The 21861-nt window shown below is 50.4% G+C and overlaps 1 protein-coding gene across 5 annotated transcripts in view; it reads left to right on the top strand.

The window, feature by feature from the left end:
* Positions 1-21861, top strand: part of LOC119798343 (tyrosine-protein phosphatase non-receptor type 7-like) — a 44423-nt gene that overhangs the window by 4528 nt on the left and 18034 nt on the right. The window contains exons 1-4 of one of the 5 annotated variants that reach the window (XM_038307775.1): positions 1554-1572; positions 1675-1735; positions 16795-16947; positions 19824-20004. In XM_038307775.1, coding sequence (XP_038163703.1) covers positions 16853-16947; positions 19824-20004 — 276 coding nt within the window. In that variant the 5' untranslated portion in view covers positions 1554-1572; positions 1675-1735; positions 16795-16852. The other 4 variants (XM_038307767.1, XM_038307790.1, XM_038307782.1 and 1 more) reach the window with 4 other exon arrangements.

The following is a 21861-nucleotide window of genomic DNA, read 5'->3' as shown; positions in this document are numbered from 1 at the left end:
TGGATTGATGGATGGATGATGGATGGATGGATGGATGATGGAAGGATGGATGGATGATGGGTGGATGGATGGATGGATGATGGGTGGATGGATGGATGGATGATGGATGGATGGATGGATGGATGGATGATGGATGGATGGATGGATGATGGATGGATGGATGATGGATTGATGGATGGATGGATGGATGATGGATTGATGGATGGATGGATGGATGGATGGATGGATGGATGGATGGATGATGGATGGATGGATGGATGGATGGATGATGGATGGATGGATGATGGATGGATGGATGGATTGATGGATGGATGGATGGATGGATGGATGGATGGATGGATGATGGATGATGGATGGATGGATTGATGGATGGATGGATGGATGGATTGATGGATGATGGATGGATGGATGGATGGATTGATGGATGGATGATGGATGGATGGATGGATGGATGATGGATGATGGAAGGATGGATGGATGGATGGATGGATGGATGGATGGATGATGGAAGGATGGATGGATGGATGGATGGATGGATGATGGATGGATGGATGGATGATGGATGGATGGATGGATGGATGATGGATTGATGGATGGATGGATGGATGGATTGATGATGGATGGATGGATGGATGATGGATGGATGGATGGATGGATGGATGGATGATGGATTGATGGATGGATGGATGATGGGTGGATGGATGGATGATGGATGGATGGATGGATGGATGGATTGATGGATGGATGGATGGATGATGGATGGATGGATGGATGGATGATGGGTGGATGGATGGATGATGGATGGATTGATGGATGGATGATGGATGGATGGATGGATGATGGATGGATGGATGGATGATGGATGGATGGATGGATTGATGGATGGATGATGGATGGATGGATGGATGGATGGATGATGGATGGATGGATGGATGGATGGATGATGGGTGGATGGATGGATGGATGGATTGATGGATGGATGATGGATGGATGGATGGATGGATGATGGAAGGATGGATGGATGGATGGATGGATGGATGGATGGATGGATGGATGGATGGATGGATGGATGGATGGATGGATGGATGGATGATGGGTGGATGGATGGATGATGGATGGATTGATGGATGGATGATGGATGGATGGAAGGATGGATGGATGGATGGATGGATGATGGATGGATGGATGGATGGATGATGGATGGATGGATGATGGATGGATGGATGATGGAGAGGAGAGCGGGGGTGTTTGATGGGTTTGCTGTATTTGTTTTTCAGAGTGAAGCGCTGCAGAGCGGAGCAGGTCTCTGACAGTCTGACGGGATGATTGGGAGCATCCAGCTCTGACTCACGCTCCCTTTCTCCTCCCTCAGGTCTCTGAACACAGAATAACGGCCAGAATAACAAGACAAGTCTAATCCTGCTGCCGCGTCTTTCCCTCCGTCTGCCGCTCACTATCACTTTCTCTCACTGCACTTGTTTCTTCTTGCCCCTGCTTTCACAGGAAGTTTCACTCCTGGGAGGGTGGAAGGAAGTGGAGGACTGGTCCGTACTGCTGCCGGTCCGTTAACTGGTTAGTTAGCTCCTTAGTTAACTAGTTAGTTAGTTAGTTAGTAGGCTGGTTGGTTGATTAGCAGCTCAGCTTTCAGTTCAGGGAATCATGTTGTTGTTCCAGCTGATCTGGAGTCATTCAGGAAGATTTCAGGAGATAAAAACAGAGGAAGATGGAGTCAGCGGTAAGTTCTGCTTCAGCTGATCGGCTCTGGTTTATAAATCTATGGTCCGTTTCTCAATCTGTGTACTTCTTGTTCTCGTGTCCTCGTGAAACACCATCAGCCTCAGCCCTAGCACTGTTCCAATTCACTAGAACAGCAGACAGGGAACGGACAAAGTCCTCAGATGTTGTTCTGGCCCCTCCCTCTTTACCCAGCATGCATCAGAGTAGACTTGTCCATTGTCCCAGCATGCACTGCGGCAGCAGCTTCCAGGTTAGCGCTCACAGAGCTCAGAGGATTAAGTTAAAAGTTCCCTTTTCCGTTGCTGTTGTTCAATAAAAGGTGAGAATATTATACTTTAAGCTTCACTAAATGGAACATTTTAAAAAGAATGTTCCGATAATGAGAGGACCGTGGCAACTAGCGGAGCTCAGAGGGTAGCCGCAGTGGCCAAGGCTAACGTTAGCCCGTCTGCAGCGGCCAGGGCTAAGGTTAGCCCGTTTGCAGTGGCCAGGGCTAACGTTAGCTCGTCTGCAGCAGCCAGGGCTAACGTTAGCCCGTCTGCAGCGGCCAGGACTAACGTTAGCCCATCTGCAGCGGCCAGGGCTAACGTTAGCCCGTCTGCAGCAGCCAGGGCTAACGTTAGCCCATCTGCAGCGGCCAGGACTAAGGTTAGCCCGTCTGCAGCAGCCAGGGCTAACGTTAGCCCGTCTGCAGCGGCCAGGACTAACGTTAGCCCATCTGCAGCGGCCGGGGCTAACGTTAGCCCGTCTGCAGCGGCCGGGGCTAACGTTAGCCCGTCTGCAGCGGCCGGGGCTAACGTTAGCCCGTCTGCAGCGGCCGGGGCTAACGTTAGCCCATCAGATACAGTTCAGTACTTTCCATTAGTTTTGTTTCTAATGTTGAACACTTTGATTCTCTTCCTCTCAGCTGTTCTCTATTACTTTTGTCTGTCTGGGGCTGCCGTACTTAATTCAATTCAATTCAGTTTATTTATATAGCGCCAAATTCACAACACATGTCATCTCAAGGCACTTTACAGTTCAACCAGATCATACAGTCAAATTGATACAAAGTTTTCTATCTAAGGAAAACCAGTTGATTGCATCGACTCAAATACAATCCCTCACACTAATCTTACTTATCGCCCCTCCGAGTTGTTGGAAGCTGGAATTAAACTTGCAGCCCTCGGGTCCTCAGGCTCCGACTCTTTGGACCAAGTCTGGACTGTTTGAGAATGGAACCAAATGAAACAGAACCCCCATATCACCACAGTCTGGTGAGGATCACTTCTAGCTCCTGGAACCCATCCTGAGGGGTCGAACCAGCTGAGAATCTTCACCAGCATATCTTCAACCACCGACTCGGTTCAGAAGAAGGTCCGGCAAAGACCTCTGGTCCAACCTCCCCTGAACTGCTGCTGGTCATCCAGGTAGCCATCATTCAGTCTTTCTTCCACTTCCAGGACTGGTCCAAATGGCAGCAATCAGTCAGGAGGCTGATCCGATCAGGAAAATGGCCGCTAACATCTCTGCAGAGCACACACATGGTGGACCTAACCTTTGACCTTCAGCTACAGAACGCTGTTTACTGACAGATACTTTCTGCTCCACCTCTGATGGTCCTTAAAGGTCAGAGGACCCAGACCTTCAGTCATCCAGGTCTTCTGCTTTCCAAGAACAACATTTTACAAAATCTTGACATTTTGAGATTGAGACTCAAAAATGTTCAGCGAAGCAGAATCAGCTGATGTGGTTTAAGCTCCTAATGCAGTGACCTGCTCTTACACTCCAGAACATTCTCGATGTTTCAGTGATTAGCCCCCAGGATGGCAGCATGGCTCCAGCGCTGCTGTTTGTGCTCGGCATGACTGAGCGTTGGGTAAACGTGGGCGTGCTGACTTCCTGCTCTGAGGAAACTCTTCTGACACAGGCGAACTGAAAGGTTTCACTTCTGGGGTTGATGTGGAAACACACACACGTCCGTTCCACCGCGTTCTGCTTCATCACGGTGATGCCGGGAGTTCTGCCTCCGCATCGCAGCAGGAACTGATTGATCAAACTCCGACTGCTGTCACAAGCCAAGCCAGTCTGAGGCTTTCCTCGTCAGGACGCTTGTTAATGAAACTCGTTTCACTTCAACCTGGAAGGTGAGAGGAAGATCTGAGACCAGGATGGTGAGTTTGATCAGTTCACGGTTACCATGAAAGCCTCTAAAGCTGAGCTGGACGTAAATACTTGTCAGTATTCAGGAATTCCCATAAATATTGAGAATACTTTCCTTCTATCAACTTTTCACAGCCAATCTGAATGGCGGGTCAGAAGCAGGGATCTTTATCCAGAAAACTAAGAAGCAAACGTGTTTTTGTCTTCCAGAGGTCATTAAGGAGGATTTAGTCAGTCTGGATTCAGAGGCTGCTTGTTGTTATCGACAGAATAATCAAACTGTGTAGATAAATGATCCCAAACAACAATAGTAACAGAAAACGGAGGAAGAGAATCAAAGCAGCATCTCTCTGGGCTTCCTGGTGCCGCTCGGCTCTCTGCAGTCATCCAGGTCACAGTTCAGCCATAAATCGACCCATTCGGGTTGTTTATAGAGTCGTTTGCTAGAGTTTAGGAAGTCTTTGCAAACACCATGAAACGGCAGATGGCCGCTCACACAGAGCCTGGTTCTGCTGGAGGTTTCTTCCTGTTCAAAGGGAGTTTTTCCTCTCCACTGTCGCTACAAGCATGCTTAGTGTGAGGGATTGCTGAAGAGTCAATGAGTCGATGCAATCAGCTGGTTTTCCTTAGATAGAAAACTTTGAATCAATCTGACTGGATGATCTGGTGAACTGGAAAGTGACCTGAGATGACATGATGTGAATTGGAGCTATAGAAATAAACTGAATAGAATCAAACATGTGAGATGCTGCTGGGTGTCAGGGTGGGTGGAGGTTTGTAGAGGACCCAAATGAAGCTGAGCTGGTTTCGTGCTGATCTAATAACGAGTGGCGGCAGACTGAAGCATTAATCCAGAAATAACGGAAGGAACCAGAAGAAATGGGAACGAAGGGTTAATGAGGAGAATCCAGCCGACAGCAGAGGAGTAGAAACGCCCAACAGAACAAAGATGGAGCAATCAGCTGATTGGGAGCAGGTGTGGACAGGAGGAACTAGAAGGGAGACTGGCACCAGGGGGCGACAGAGAGTAAACCGGGCTTCAATACAACTAGAAAACAACTAGAATGAGAAAAAATGGAAATAAAACTAAAGACTTAAAAACTGAAGGATGACATATATGAAAGTGTTGAGAAAGGGCCGAACCCTGAAGCCCATCAACCACCATGTTGGATCTCTGTGTTTAAACGGAACGTTCGTAATATAACAGATCACTGCTGATGCTAATCAGATCCACTGAAGCCTGAAAAACGGTCCACGGTGGAGCAAATCTGGTCCACAGTGGAGGAAATGTGGTCCACAGTGGAGGAAATCTGGTCCACAGTGGAGGAAATGTGGTCCACAGTGGAGGAAATCTGGTCCACAGTGGAGGAAATGTGGTCCACAGTGGAGGAAATGTGGTCCACAGTGGAGGAAATGTGGTCCACAGTGGAGGAAACCTGGTCCACAGTGGAGGAAATGTGGTCCACAGTGGAGGAAATCTGGTCCACAGTGGAGGAAACCTGGTCCACAGTGGAGGAAATGTGGTCCACAGTGGAGGAAATCTGGTCCACAGTGGAGGAAATGTGGTCCACAGTGGAGGAAATCTGGTCCACAGTGGAGGAAATCTGGTCCACAGTGGAGGAAATGTGGTCCACAGTGGAGGAAATGTGGTCCACAGTGGAGGAAACCTGGTCCACAGTGGAGGAAATCTGGTCCACAGTGGAGGAAATCTGGTCCACAGTGGAGGAAATGTGGTCCACAGTGGAGGAAATGTGGTCCACAGTGGAGGAAATCTGGTCCACAGTGGAGGAAATCTGGTCCACAGTGGAGGAATCTGGTCCACAGTGGAGGAAGTCTGGTCCACAGTGGAGGAAACCTGGTCCACAGTGGAGGAAATGTGGTCCACAGTGGAGGAAACCTGGTCCACGGTGGAGGAAATGTGGTCCACAGTGGAGGAATCTGGTCCACAGTGGAGGAAATGTGGTCCACAGTGGAGGAAATGTGGTCCACAGTGGAGGAAATGTGGTCCACAGTGGAGGAAACCTGGTCCACAGTGGAGGAAATCTGGTCCACAGTGGAGGAAATGTGGTCCACAGTGGAGGAAATGTGGTCCACAGTGGAGGAAATCTGGTCCACAGTGGAGGAAATGTGGTCCACAGTGGAGGAAATGTGGTCCACAGTGGAGGAAATCTGGTCCACAGTGGAGGAAATCTGGTCCACAGTGGAGGAAATGTGGTCCACAGTGGAGGAAACCTGGTCCACAGTGGAGGAAGTCTGATCCACAGTGGAGGAAATGTGGTCCACAGTGGAGGAAATGTGGTCCACAGTGGAGGAAATGTGGTCCACAGTGGAGGAAATGTGGTCCACAGTGGAGGAAACCTGGTCCACAGTGGAGGAAATGTGGTCCACAGTGGAGGAAACCTGGTCCACAGTGGAGGAAGTCTGATCCACAGTGGAGGAAATGTGGTCCACAGTGGAGGAAATGTGGTCCACAGTGGAGGAAATGTGGTCCACAGTGGAGGAAATGTGGTCCACAGTGGAGGAAATCTGGTCCACAGTGGAGGAAATGTGGTCCACAGTGGAGGAAACCTGGTCCACGGTGGAGGAAATGTGGTCCACAGTGGAGGAAATCTGGTCCACAGTGGAGGAAATGTGGTCCACAGTGGAGGAAATCTGGTCCACAGTGGAGGAAATGTGGTCCACAGTGGAGGAAATCTGGTCCACAGTGGAGGAAATGTGGTCCACAGTGGAGGAAATGTGGTCCAGAGTGGAGGAAACCTGGTCCACAGTGGAGGAATCTGGTCCACAGTGGAGGAAATGTGGTCCACAGTGGAGGAAATCTGGTCCACAGTGGAGGAAATGTGGTCCACAGTGGAGGAAATGTGGTCCACAGTGGAGGAAACCTGGTCCACAGTGGAGGAAATGTGGTCCACAGTGGAGGAAATCTGGTCCACAGTGGAGGAAATGTGGTCCACAGTGGAGGAAATCTGGTCCACAGTGGAGGAAGTCTGGTCCACAGTGGAGGAAACCTGGTCCACAGTGGAGGAAATGTGGTCCACAGTGGAGGAAATCTGGTCCACAGTGGAGGAAATGTGGTCCACAGTGGAGGAAACCTGGTCCACAGTGGAGGAAATGTGGTCCACAGTGGAGGAAATGTGGTCCACAGTGGAGGAAATGTGGTCCACAGTGGAGGAAACCTGGTCCACAGTGGAGGAAATGTGGTCCACAGTGGAGGAAATGTGGTCCACAGTGGAGGAAACCTGGTCCACAGTGGAGGAAATGTGGTCCACAGTGGAGGAAATCTGGTCCACAGTGGAGGAAATGTGGTCCACAGTGGAGGAATCTGGTCCACAGTGGAGGAAGTCTGATCCACAGTGGAGGAAATGTGGTCCACAGTGGAGGAAATGTGGTCCACAGTGGAGGAAGTCTGGTCCACGGTGGAGGAAATGTGGTCCACAGTGGAGGAATCTGGTCCACAGTGGAGGAAATCTGGTCCACAGTGGAGGAAATCTGGTCCACAGTGGAGAATCTGGTCCACAGTGGAGGAAATCTGGTCCACAGTGGAGGAAATCTGGTCCACAGTGGAGGAAATGTGGTCCACAGTGGAGGAAATCTGGTCCACAGTGGAGGAAATCTGGTCCACAGTGGAGGAAATGTGGTCCACAGTGGAGGAAATGTGGTCCACAGTGGAGGAAATGTGGTCCACAGTGGAGGAAACCTGGTCCACAGTGGAGGAAACCTGGTCCACAGTGGAGGAAACGTGGTCCACAGTGGAGGAAATGTGGTCCACAGTGGAGGAAATGTGGTCCACAGTGGAGGAAATGTGGTCCACAGTGGAGGAAACCTGGTCCACAGTGGAGGAAACCTGGTCCACAGTGGAGGAAATGTGGTCCACAGTGGAGGAAATGTGGTCCACAGTGGAGGAAATGTGGTCCACAGTGGAGGAAATGTGGTCCACAGTGGAGGAAATGTGGTCCACAGTGGAGGAAATGTGGTCCACAGTGGAGGAAACTTGGTCCACAGTGGAGGAAATGTGGTCCACAGTGGAGGAAATCTGGTCCACGGTGGAGGAAATGTGGTCCACAGTGGAGGAAATCTGGTCCACAGTGGAGGAAATGTGGTCCACAGTGGAGGAAATCTGGTCCACAGTGGAGGAAATGTGGTCCACAGTGGAGGAAATCTGGTCCACAGTGGAGGAAATGTGGTCCACAGTGGAGGAAATGTGGTCCACAGTGGAGGAAACCTGGTCCACAGTGGAGGAATCTGGTCCACAGTGGAGGAAATGTGGTCCACAGTGGAGGAAACCTGGTCCACAGTGGAGGAAATGTGGTCCACAGTGGAGGAAATGTGGTCCACAGTGGAGGAAACCTGGTCCACAGAGGAGGAAACCTGGTCCACAGTGGAGGAAATGTGGTCCACAGTGGAGGAAACCTGGTCCACAGTGGAGGAAGTCTGATCCACAGTCGAGGAAATGTGGTCCACGGTGGAGGAAGTCTTGTCCACAGTGGAGGAAATGTGGTCCACAGTGGAGGAAATGTGGTCCACAGTGGAGGAAATCTGGTCCACAGTGGAGGAAATGTGGTCCACAGTGGAGGAAACCTGGTCCACAGTGGAGGAAATGTGGTCCACAGTGGAGGAAATCTGGTCCACAGTGGAGGAAATGTGGTCCACAGTGGAGGAAACCTGGTCCACAGTGGAGGAAATGTGGTCCACAGTGGAGAAAATGTGGTCCACAGTGGAGGAAATGTGGTCCACAGTGGAGGAAATGTGTTCCACAGTGGAGGATTTGTGGCCCACAGTGGATGAAATGTGGTCCACGGTGGAGGAAGTCTGGTCCACAGTGGAGGAAATGTGGTCCACAGTGGAGGAAATGTGGTCCACAGTGGAGGAAACCTGGTCCACAGAGGAGGAAACCTGGTCCACAGTGGAGGAAGTCTGATCCACAGTGGAGGAAATGTGGTCCACAGTGGAGGAAATGTGGTCCACGGTGGAGGAAGTCTGGTCCACAGTGGAGGAAATGTGGTCCAGAGTGGAGGAAACCTGGTCCACAGAGGAGGAAACCTGGTCCACAGTGGAGGAAATGTGGTCATCAGTGCAGGAAGTCTGATCCACAGTGGAGGAAATGTGGTCCACAGTGGAGGAAACCTGGTCCACAGTGATGGAAGTCTGGTCCACAGCGGAGGAAACCTTGTCCACAGTGGAGGAAGTCTGGTCCACAGTGGAGGAAATGTGGTCCACAGTGGAGGAAGTCTGATCCACAGTGGAGGAAATGTGGTCCACAGTGGAGGAAATGTGGTCCACAGTGGAGGAAACCTGGTCCACAGAGGAGGAAACCTGGTCCACAGTGGAGGAAATGTGGTCCACAGTGGAGGAAATGTGGTCCACGGTGGAGGAAGTCTGGTCCACAGTGGAGGAAATGTGGTCCACAGTGGAGGAAACCTGGTCCACAGAGGAGGAAATGTGGTCCACAGTGGAGGAAGTCTGATCCACAGTGGAGGAAATGTGGTCCACAGTGGAGGAAATGTGGTCCACAGTGGAGGAAACCTGGTCCACACTGGAGGAAGTCTGATCCACAGTGGAGGAAATGTGGTCCACAGTGGAAGAAACCTGGTCCACAGTGGAGAAAGTCTGGTCCACATCGGAGGAAACCTTGTCCACAGTGGAGGAAGTCTGGTCCACAGTGGAGGAAATCTGGTCCACAGTGGAGGAAGTCTGATCCACATTTGGAGGAAATGGGGTTCAAGAGGGGGGAAAACTTGTCCACAGGGAGGAAGTCTGTTCCACAGTGGAGGAAAATTTCTGGTCACAGTGGGGGGGAAACCCTTGTCCAAGTGGGGGAAAGGTTTTTCCACAGTGGGGGAAAAATGTGGTCCACAGTGGGGGAAAAATGTGGTCCACAGGGGAAAGGAAAACCCGGGTCCACAGTGGAGGAAATGTGGCCCACAGTGGGGGAAAACCCTGGTCCACAGGGGGGAAGTCTGATCCAAAAGTGGAGGAAATGTGGTCCACAGGGAGGAAATGGGGTTTCCACGTGGAGGAAAAACTGGTCCACAGGGGAAAGGAAAGCCCTAAACCCCCGTGGGGGAAAAATGTGGTCCAGGGGGATTTAAATTTTGGGGTCCCCCGTGGGGGGTTTTCGGGCCCCAAACAGTGGAGGAAATGTGGTCCAAAAGTGGAGGAAATGGGGTTCCACAGGGAGGAAGTCTGGTCCCAGGGGAAAGGAAATTTTTGGGTCCACAGGGGGGGGAAAAATGGGGTCCACAGTGGGGGAAAAATGGGGGTCCACGTGGAGGAAGTCGGGAACCCACAGTGGGGGAAAAAATGTGGTCCCGGGGAAAGGGAAATGGGGTCCAAGTGGGGAATTTCGGGTTTCCACAGGGGAGGGGGAAATGGGGTTTCCACAGTGGGGGGAAAAAAACCTGGTTCACAGGGGAAAGGAAAATGGGGTTTCCACAGGGGGGGAAAACCGGGTCCCAGGGGGGAAAGTCGGGATCCACAGTGGAGGAAATGGGGTTTCCACAGTTGGGAAAGGGAAAATGTGGTTTTCCAAAAACCAAGTGGGGGAAAATTTGTGGTCCTCCCAAGTGGGGAAAGGGGGCCGGTAAAACCCAAGTGGAGGGGACCAGTAGGGTTCACTGTGGAGGAAATGGGGGCCACAGTGGGGGAAAAACCCCGGGGGGGTCCCACGTGGGGGGGAAAATGGGGTTTCCAAGGGGGGGTGGGAGGGAAAACCGGGTCCACAGTGGGGGAAGTCTGACCCAACAGTGGGGGAAAAATGTGGTCCACAGTGGGGGGGAATTGTGGTCCACGTGGGGAAAATTTGGGGGTCCACAGTGGGGGAAATTTTTGGCCCACGGGGGAAGGAAAGGGTGGCCCAAGTGGGGAAAATTGTGGGGGGTTTCCCACGTGGAGGAAATTGGTCCACAGTGGGGGAAAATCCGGTTCCACAGTGGGTGGAAAATGTGGTCCACGGTGGAGGAAGGAAATTTGTGGTCCACAGGGGAGGAAAATTTTAAGGGGGGGTCCACAGGGGAGGAAATGGGGGTCCACAGGGGGAAAAACGGAATGGGGGTGGGTCCACAGTGGGGGGGAAAAAGGTCCCCCGGGGAAAATCACCCCCAGTGGGGGAAATGTGGTCCACAGTGGAGGAAATGGGGTTCCACGTGGAGGAAAGGGTGGTCCACAGTGGGGGGAAATGTGGCCCCAAGTGGAGGAAGTCGGATTCCACAGGGGAAAGGAAAATGGGTCCAAGTGGAGGGAAATGTGGTCCCAGTGGGGGAAAAATTTTGGGTCCACAGTGGAGGAAATGTGGTCCACAGTGGAGGAAAAATGGTCCCCAGTGGAGGAAATGTGGTCCACAGGGGGAGGAAAAACCTGGTAAACATTTGGGGGAAAATCGGGTCAAAGTGGGGGAAAATTGGTCCACAGTGGAGGTTTAAATGGGGTCCCACAGGGGGGAAAATTTGGGGTCCACAGTGGGGGAAAATGTGGTCCCGGTGGGGGAAAAAGCGGGGTCCACAGTGGGGGAATCTGGTCCACGGGGGGGTGGGGGGGGAAAAAAAGGGGTGGTCCACGGTGGGGGGAAATGTGGTCCCAGTGGGGGAAAGGGGGGCGGGTCCACAGTGGAGGTAAGGGGGTTGGTCCACAGTGGGGGAAAATGTGGCCCCACAGGGGAGGAAATGGGGTCCAAGGTGGAAAAAATTTTGGGTCCACAGGGGGAAAAATCTGGTCCACAGTGGGGGAAAAAATTCTGGCCCACGGGGGGGAAACCGGGTTTCCCCCCCCCGGGTCCACAGTGGAGGAATCGGGCCCCTAAACAGGTGGAGGAAATTGGTCCACGGTGGAGGGAAATGTGGTCCACGGTGGGGGGGAAAAAAATGGCCCACAGTGGGGGAAAACCAATCCTGGCCCACTGGGAGGAAAGGTGGGGGTCCCAGGGGGGTGGGAAGGGGAAAATGTGGTCCACGGTGGGGGAAAAAGGGAAAAATTGTGGTCCAAGTGGGGAAAAACCCCTTTTGGGGGTTCCACAGTGGGGAAATTGGTCCCCAAGGGGGAAATTCTGGTCCACGTGGGGGCGGAAGGGGGGTGGCCCAACAGTGGGGGAAAATGTGGCCCAAAAATTTTTGGGAGGAAATGGGGTTTCCACAGTGGAAAAAAACCTGGCCCAACAGTGGAGGATTAAATTCGGGGGTTTTCCACGGGGAGGAAATTTTGGCCCCACAGTGGAGGAAAACCCGGGGGGTTTTCCCACGGGGAAGGAAAAAAAGGAAAAAAAAAAACTGGTCCACAGTGGGGGAAAAAGGGCCCCGGGGAAATTCCACGGGGGGAAAATTTTAAAGGGGGTTGGTCCACGGTGGAGGAAATGGGTCCACGGGGTTGGTGGGGGGAAAAATGTGGCCCAGGGGTGGGGGGAAATGTGGTCCCAGTGGGGGAAAAAATTGTGGTCCACAGTGGAGGAAACCTGGTCCACAGTGGGGAAAACCTGGTCCACAGTGGGAGGGAAATTTTGGGTTCCACAGTGGAGGAAATGGGGGTCCCCCCATTGGAGGAAATGTGGTCCCAGGGGAAAGGAAAGGGGGAAAAGTCTGGTCCCAGTGGGGGAAAAAGTGGCCCAAACCAGTGGGGGGAAAAATTGTGGTCCACAGGGGAAAAAACCGGGGGGGTTTCCCCAGAGGAGGAAACCTGGTCCACGTGGGGGAAAATTTTTGGTCCACAGGGGGGAAAATTTGGGGCCCAACAGTGGAGGAAATTGGTCCCCCCAGAGGAAAAGGGAAAAAAATTGGTCACAGTGGGGGGAAAAATTGGTCCACAGAGGAGGAAACCTGGCCCACAGTGGAGGAAAATGGGGGGTCCCCAGTGGAGGAAATTGGTCCCCCGTGGGGGAAAAAAGGGGCCCGGGGGAAATCCCAACAAAAATTTCCCGGGGGGGAAGAAAAATGTGGTCCACGGTGGGGGAAAGGGTTTGTCCACAGGGGGAAAAAGGGCCCCGGGGTAATTGGCCCAAAAGGGAGGAAAAGGGGGCCCACGGGAGGAAATTGGTCCACAGTGGGGGGAAATGTGGTCCGGGGGTGGAGGAAACCTGGTCCCAGTGGGGGAAATGGGGTTTCCACAGTGGGGAAATTACCCGGGGGTTTCCACAGTGGGGGGAAATTTTGGCCCCCACAGGGGGGGGGAAAACGGGTTCCACAGTGGAGGAAATGTGGTCCACAGGGGAGGTTAATGGGGGGTCCCACAGGGGGGAAGAAAATTTTGGGGTCCACAGTGGAGGGGGACGGGAAACCGGGCCCCACAGTGGAGGAAATTTTGGCCCAACAGGGGAAGGAAAGGGTGGGGGGCCCAAGTGGGGGGAAATGTGGTCCACAGTGGAGGAAAAGGGTGGGGTTCCAAAGTGGGATTGAAATTTTTCCCCACGGTGGGGGAAAGGGGTTTTGGGTCCACAGGGAGGAAATTTGTGGTCCACGGGGGTGGAGGGGGAAAAATTTTTGGTCCACAGGGAAAAAACCCTTTGGTCCACAGGGGGAAAGGCCCGGGAAAATGGGTCCACGTGGGGGAAAAGGCCTGCTCCACGTGGGGGAAATGTGGCCCCACAGGGGAAAAAGGGAAGGGAAAAGGGGTTTCCACGGGGGAGGAATTTGGGTCCACAGTGGGGGGAAATGTGGTCCACAGGGGAAAGGAAACCTGGTCCACAGGGGGGAAAACCTGGGTCCACAGGGGGGAAAAATGTGGCCCACCTTTGGGGGGAAAGTTGATCCCACAGTGGGGGAAAAAAATGTGGCCCAAAGGGGGAAAAACCGGGTCCACAGTGGGGGGGAAAGGGGGGTCTGGTCCACAGGGGGGAAATTGGGGTCCAAAGTGGGGGGGAAATCGGGGTTCCACAGTGGGGGGGGAAATGTGGTCCACAGTGGGGGAAAAGGGCCCTGGAAATTTCCACAAGGGAGGGATATGGTTCACAGTGGAAAAAGGGGCCCACAGTGGGGGGAAACCTGGTCCACTTTTTTTTTTTTTTAAAAAAAAAATTTTTCCCCAAACCTTTTTGGGGAAAAATTTTTTTTTGGCCCGACCGGTGGGGGAAATTCTTTTAAACATTTAAAATGGGGCCCAAAAATTTTGGAGGAAAAAATTTTTTGGTAAAAGAAAAAAAAGGAAACCTTGGCCCCCCAGTGGGGGGAAAATTTGTGGTCGGTTTTCCAAAAAATGGAGGATGTTTTTGATCCCCATTTAGGGAAATTTTTTTTATCCCATGGAAAAATTGGTCCCCCATTTGGGGAATTGCCCTTTTTCCCACCAAGCGGAAGGAAACCCCCCCCGTCCCCCCGTGGGGGTCCGGGCCCCACGTGGGGAAATGTTTTTTTTCCCACCCATGGGGGAAACCCTGGTCCAAGTGGGGTAATTTGGAGTCCCAGTGGAAAAATTTTTCCCAGTGGAAAACTTTGGTTTCCACAATGGAGGGAACCCCAGCCCCCGATCCCCCCCGGGGCCCCGGAAATGTGGTCCCATTTTTTGGAAGAAACCTTACTGTGGAAATTTTTTGGTTTTTTCCAAAAACCCCCCCGGGGAAATTGTTGGTCCCAAAGGGAGGAAAGGTGGTAAAGTGGGGGAAAATTTTTCTTATCCCCCCCCCAGGGAGGTGTGGTCCAAAAAAAGGAAACTTTTCCCCCCAGTGGGGGAAGGGAAAATGTGGTCCCAAATTAAGGAAAGTTTGGTCCAACCAAATAAAAATATGGAAAAACAGTGGGAAGGAAAAGTTCCCAACCAAATGGAGGGTTGGGGTCCAAGGGGAAGGAAATTGATCCCCCAATTGGGGGAATGTGGTCCCCCCCCCAAAGGGGAGGAAAATTTTTGGTCCCCCCAAAACCGGAGGATTGTTGGGGATACATGTGAAAAACCCTTTGGCCAATCATTTTGGGAGGAAACCTTGGATAAAATTAAAGGGAAAATGTGGGCCACAGGGGGGAAAAGGGACCCAGGGATTTTTATTCTTCCCAAAAAGGGGAAGGAAATGTGGTTTTCCACATGGAGGAATTTTGTTGGTCCCCCCAAGTTGGAAAAGTCGGGGTTTTTTTCTCCACAGTGGGGAAATTTTCCCACATTGGAAGGATATGTGGTTCCAAGTGGGGAAGGGGAAGCCAAAAATAAAAATCAAATTCCATTGGGGAAAAGGAAAGTGGTTCACAGGGGGGAGGAAACGGCCCCACGGGAAAAGTTCTGGTCCCACACGGGAAAAATTGTTAAGGGGGGGGGGGGGGGGGGGGGGGGGAGGGGGGGTGGGGGGGGGTCCACAACGGAAAGGGATTGGGGTTTTAAACTTTGGAAAAAACCGGGCCCCAACGTGGAGGGTTGGTCCACATGGGGGGTTGGGGAGACCGGAAAAAAGTTTTTCCACCAGTGGAAAAGCCCTGTACTGGGGAAAAGGAAATGTTTGGTAAGGGGGAAAACCCGGCCCCCTTGGAGGAAAGGGGGGTCCAAAAATTTTGGAGGGAGGTTGGTCCCAACCAAGTGGGAAGGAAATGTGGTCAAGGGGGGAGGGGGCGGTCCCAAAAGGGGTGGGGAAATGTGGCCCAAAAACATTGGGGGAAAAAGGGGGTTCCGGGGTTTTAACCCCAGTGGGGAAATTGTTCCAAGTGGGAAAGGAATCGTTCCAAGGGGAAGGAAGGGGATAATTTTTTGGTCCAAAAGGGGAGGGAAAACCTGGTCCCTTAATAAGCTCTGACCCACATGGGGGGAAAACCTTTGGTTTTAAGGGGGAAGGAAGTTTCTTGGTTTTTAAAGTGGGGGAAATGTGGTTTTGGTGGAGGAAATGTGGTTTCCCGTGTGGGGTTGTACGTGGAAAAAATGGGGTCCACATGGAGAAAAAGTCTGGTTTTCCACGGGTTTTGGAGGAATGTGGTAACAGTGGGGGGGAAAAGGGTGGGGTTCCCAGTAAAAGGAAATTCGGGTTCCCAAAAAATTTTTTTTTGGAAAGGAAATGTTTTTTTCCACGTGGAAGGGGGGGAAAAACCTGGTCCAAACCAGGTTGGAAAGGAAGGTTCTAAAAATCCCAGTGGGGGAAACCGGGTTTTTTTCCCAAAAGTGGACGGGAAATTTTCCAACAGCCTTTTCCAGGGGGAAAAATTTTGGAGAAGTTTGAAATTTTAATCGGGGCCACCCCCTTTTTGAGAAGTTTGGGGGGGGCCGGGTCTTTTTGGAAGCTTAAATTTTTTCCAAGCCCTCCACCAGGTCCAAAATTGGGCCCCAAACCCGGCGTGGGTTTGCCCTCCCCTTTTTTTGGTTTCCAACCTTTTGTCTTTTGTGCCCGGCGGATTAGAAAACTCTGGGGGGTTCGCTCGGGGGTAATCTTACAGTCAGGTTCCCTGCAACCCCATTTTTTTCAATTTTTAATTTTCCTTTTTTTTTCTATTGGTTTTCATTAGGGGGGGTTTTTTACGTCCTGATGTGCAGCAGGTGTCTGAAGGATACTTGGAAAAAAATCTTTATTTTATCTTCTGTTCCTTTTTTATACCGTAAAATGATTTTAGCGCTGAAAAATTAAACATTAACTCCGGTTTCAAAAAAACAAAACAAAACGATTAATTTCAGCAACCTGCTGCAGCTTGGATGCCGTCCACCATGTTTCTCCCTTTATCTGCTGCATCATTATGAAGAAGCGATCTAAAGTTTTCACACCCAGTGAGCGACGATGCTCCAAGCAGCAATGGAGCCGTTAGTTTTATTGCAGAGTGAGAATTAAACAATAAAAACAACAGAAATACAATTAAATGAGGAAAAATCAGATGCTAGCAGCTGAGCCAGAACGTCTCCCTCAGGTCAGTTCTGCTGACGGTAAAGGAGGAGCTTCAGGTCTGTGATATAAGCAGGAGTCACTGCTGCTCCTCGCAGCGCCTCCTGCTTCCATCAGCATAATGGAGAGCAGCGACCAAAGCTCTGCTTTCTCTGCAGCATGGTGAGGAGGTGAGACGGTGAGTCCAGCCCAGAGAAACGCCTGGAAACAAACATCATGAGCTCATCCAGCTCTGGACCAGCTGAGGAGCCGGTGACGCCGCCGCCACTGACCACACCCCCTCGCAAGCCTTCGGTCCGCCTCCAGGAAAGGTAGGAACCAACCAGGGAACAGCAATGCAAGAGTTAAGGAGAATTTACATTATGAACAACATGATTTAACTATAGATATCTGAGCAGTATAGATATACAGTAGACAGATGTAGAAAAATAATATATTGATCTGATTAGTCTGAACCAGCAGGAATGTACATAATAAATAATAATTAAAGTTTATTTTACAGGATGGAATGTCGTTTAAAGAATCCAGTTTAAATTTAGGACGCTATAAAACAACTGGAGCTCATATTGGGAAGCAACCAAACTGGAATCTGTTCTTGCAATTTAGAAACTCACTGAAAATTTAAATGTCAATTAAAATTTATATTTAGAAGAAAATGAACATATTTTCAGTTTATGCTGAATGTCCTTAAATTACATTGAATTTATTGGATGTATTTGTTGCAGTTAAAAGCAGGTTATCTGTTTATGGGAAACAGGGTTTAAACTCAGACTGGGGTTCCCCCTGAGGTCATGACCCCCCAGGCACCGGCTGGGTCCTCATTACTCTATAAATTCAATCCAGTAGCAGCTAACCTGCTGTTCTGACTCTTAAAGGAGGCGGTCTTTCCTGCTGCCCCCCCCCCCCCCCCCCCCCCCCCCTGCCTGTCCCTGCTTTGCTGTGTCTTGTCTTTTCTGAGCTTCTCTTCATTTCACCCAAACCAAAAAAAATGGATGTGGTCAGCTGACCTCTCACTGCAATTGATCAGGTTTATTCAGCTGGCAGACAGGGAAAAGGGACCCATCCTGTGGGAAACACCATGGATTCCTGGAAGGCTTGGAGGATGGAGTGTTTCACAATGCTGCCACTGGAGGATATCGAAGATGTGTGGATTTTTGGTTTTATGATACTCTGATTTCTCCTGTTTGGATTTGGAGGATACCTGATGTATCTACAATTACAGAGGATGTCGGCGGCAATTTGGGCGTCAATCAGGCCGCCGGCAGCGGATGACGCCCTCACGAAGGCTGTGAACGAGCAGGACCGGGAGCTGAGCCCTATGCTGGGTGCGATTGAACCCAGGCTGGCTGCGGTGGTTGAACTCAAAGGTGAGATGGGATAATATCTTGGATGAGCACGCTCGCTTCAAGGCGGAAACGCCAAACACATCTGGAATATAAGGCCCCGTCTTCACAAAGCCAAACCCTGGCCTAAATTCACTAATTTTTCACCAAACCAGCCTCTCATCCACACGAAGCCGGCGTTTCGGGGGTCTGTAAACTATCTTTTTTTTATTCAGCCTTCAGAGTGGGAAGATTCTGAAACGCCGTTTTCGCGTTTCCATCTTTAAGCTCTAACCGCATTTTATTTCTTACACGCATGCGTCATAGCGTCGCCTCTAAACACGCATGCGTCATAGCGTCGCCTCTAAACACGCATGCGTCATAGCGTCGCCTCTAAACACGCATGCGTCATAGCGTCGCCTCTAAACACGCATGCGTCATAGCGTCGCCTCTAAACACGCATGCGTCATAGCGTCGCCTCTAAACACGCATGCGTCATAGCGTCGCCTCTAAACACGCATGCGTCATAGCGTCGCCTCTAAACACGCATGCGTCATAGCGTCGCCTCTAAACACGCATGCGCGACACAGTATCACAACAACAATGGCGCCGTACTGTGTTGAATGGTTGCTGCTCATGCTACTCACCCTGCTGTCGGGCTTACAACAGAATCTTCTTCTTCTGGAATATCTCCAGGAAGAACAGAGCAATATCGACCACATAGTTCAGCACCTGAATTTGACTGAACCACCAAAATGGACCCGCAGGGCAACCATGTATAAATATTACTGCGCATGCCCAACATTTTGTCGCCTATTTTTGCTTTGGCACCACAGCGCCACTTACAGGCCTGGCATACATTTTGCAGCGTTTTCATGCATTCGTGTGGACGATCACATTTATTTTACGTGTCCGTCTTTACGACAAACGTTCTGGAAAATATTAGCGTTTCGTGTTCGTTTTGACTTCGTGTGGGCGGGGCCTTATTCTCACCATGAAAGAGCCCGCAAGAACAGACAAGGCTGACGGAAATTCCTGTGCAGCCTGCTCTCAAAACAACAACTGTTATTCTGGATTCACTCCTCTTCTAATCCTCCACTGGATGTTATGGTCGAAAGGGCAAAGAAGAACTGCCCCCCCCCTCCCCTACCAATGAAAGCATCTGTGGATGCGCTCAGTGATTGTTGGTAAACTTCCATCTTATCAAGGTCATTGTCTGTGGTCAGCGCTCACGGACGAATTGAACGCACTCATCAGCACACAACTAATGTCTCAATATGTCAGATTGACTCCATGTGACTCCGCCTCCGATGTGACCCTCTGCTGAAATGTCTGTCTCGTGTTACACGTGCTTTTCTTGGGCAGAGTGAAAGTGTGAAATGTGCTTTTTGTCTCGTCTCTTCCCCCGTGTGGCTCCTATGTTTCCATAGAGATAAAGGCGGCGCTATTAGGGAGCCGCCTGGGACCCGGGGAGCCATAAGAATGTGGCGTTCTGTGGCATGCATAGCCTCAGTCCATCCGTTCCCCCCTCCCAGCCCCCCCACCTGAATGTATACGACGTATTGTGATGGACGGTTGTACTGAAACAGAAATTTTGATTGCAATGTAAATTGTAGTTGACAATAAAGTAGTTTGATTGATTTAATGATTGACTAACTTGTTTCCATAAATCGCTGCAGATATTTAAATGATTTATTAATGCTTTATGAGGAAAGTTAGTAGAAGGTTCGATCTAAATGCATCAGATCTACACTCTAATTAATTCAATAAAGGACAGATTTTCTTTCCCAGAAACTTTTTCTATGTTTTAAATGTTTGAAATTGTTACGTTTTTCCAAATCTCTTTATTTCTCTATGTCAACAAGGAGGGGCTCCAACTTGTCGCTGCTATTGGATGTGAGCAATCTGGGGGTGGAGTCTGTTTGCTCTGTGACTACGCCCAAGGAGGTGTGGCTTCAGCTGCTACACACCTCCTCCCGAGTTCTCACACATGCTCAGTTACAGGAAGCTGCAGCAGACACCAACGCTCTGAATGCAGAATACCAGGTACGTCTCTGTCCGGTGCTTTATGAGAAAACCTGAAGAAACACACCAATCTAAATATTCCTGATGCTATGTTCAGACCGCAAGCAGCAGAAGCTGCAGAAGCAGCTGGTTTACATGTAAAGTCAATGATTAATGCGCAACAAGGCGCGGCTAAAGGTCCTGCAGCGTTTAGAGCAGCAGGAGCAGCGGCGCCTCATGAGCATCTGAGGCACTTCACCATCAGCAGCTGATGGAGTTGGAAACATTGACCTTTAGCTGCTGGACACATCAACCAATGAGAGAAACTAATCTGGGAGCTGGCAGGGAGTCAGACGCAGCACTGCTGATGCAGAGCGCTATGATCACTCCTCTGAAACAGTTTATTAACGCCTTCAAATGTAGAAACCTGCCGGCAGAATATGTTGGCTTTTATTATCCTGCTGCCTGCAGTTTGTAGCACAGACCTGAAAGACGCTAACATCTACTTCCAGCCGCCACCAACAGGAGGGGAAAACCCTGGAGAGGCGAGCGGGCCTGAGGCAGCTGCTGCTGGGGATTCCCAGTGACAGCGCAGCGCCGGTATGTGGGGGTCTGAGCGGCTCCCACAGAGAAATAATCTTTGAAGGCAGGATGGTAATCTGGATGAACTGACTGCACAGACCATGTTTTCAGGAGGACTTTCTCACTTCAACATAGATTCTAACTACTTTCTACCCGCTGATCACAGCTAATATAGCAAAGCTGCTCTCTGGCATCGAACACAGGAGCAGCAGAAGCATCTGGACTCACTTTACTGGACGTCTGACCTTAATGTGGAGCAGAAATGAAGCAGCAGAAGCTTATTTGCTGCTTCCAGCTCTTGCAGTCTGAATGTAGCATTAGCATCAACACATCTATGCTGGTTTTAGGAAGTAATGTTTTCTTCTGTTTGAAAATCACAGCTTTTACTGGTGCAAACATTCCCACCGCTGTCACCAAATTGTTAGGAGGAATGAAGCTTTGCAACATTTCCAAAAAGTCTCCAGAAAGACGATAGAAAACTTTCACACTGATAATTAAAATCTTGTCAGACTTTCTGTGTCAAATTATAACAAGAAACTGAAAATATCCCTTTTTATCTCTCGCCGCAAACTCAATAATTCATCAAAAATCATCGATTATTAGAGTGTTAGCTGTGTTTGGCTAACGTGTCCTTAAAGTGTTGATGGTGCAATATTAATATTTTCTAGTATCATTTGTAGACCGAACATTAATGCTGATGATCAATGTAATCAATTCAAAGGTGTCTGCTTAAAATGCTTTTAATAAACAAAGCTCTGCCATTCAGAGGACGGTGGCGCCGCTCGGTGACGGAGGGAGAAAACGCGACGCGAATGCAGGAGAACGACTGAGAGCTGGATCAGTGGTCCAGTTCTGGACGGCTGCTGAAGGTTTTATGCATTCAGATTCAGCTTTGCCTTCAGGTTCGGTCGCAGCTTTTAAATTCAGCCAGAATCAGGGCGACGGCGCTGATTTAAGTTTCCTAAGGAGCCTGAGTTGCTTTAAAGTTGGTGAAGCAGGTCAGACGACATGGAGAGAAGCTGGAGGATCTACGACATTTCTGCTGTGCTTTGAACATTTTGAGAAGGACGTCTTTTATTTAGCTGATGAAGATGCTCAGTCTTCCAGGTCGTAGTCATTCCTTAAAAGTTTAGAAACAATCCACTGGACTTGGTTTCCCAGGTTTGAAGACGTTTCGCTTCCCCTCCAGGAAGCTTTCTCAATTCAAATGTCTGGATCCGCAGTGAGTTTGAGTCTTTATAGACGAGGCCTTGTGTTGCTTGGAAACATGCAAATAGAAACCGATGAGTGGGTCGTTTGGTTCCATTGTTAGCCTGT

Source organism: Cyprinodon tularosa, unplaced genomic scaffold (genome assembly GCF_016077235.1).
Source record: "Cyprinodon tularosa strain WSP-4 unplaced genomic scaffold, ASM1607723v1 ctg1168, whole genome shotgun sequence".
In the NCBI taxonomy this organism is placed as follows: Eukaryota; Metazoa; Chordata; class Actinopteri; order Cyprinodontiformes; family Cyprinodontidae; genus Cyprinodon; species Cyprinodon tularosa.
Note: the sequence above shows the minus strand (reverse complement) of the source record. Positions and strands in the feature narration are given on the sequence as shown.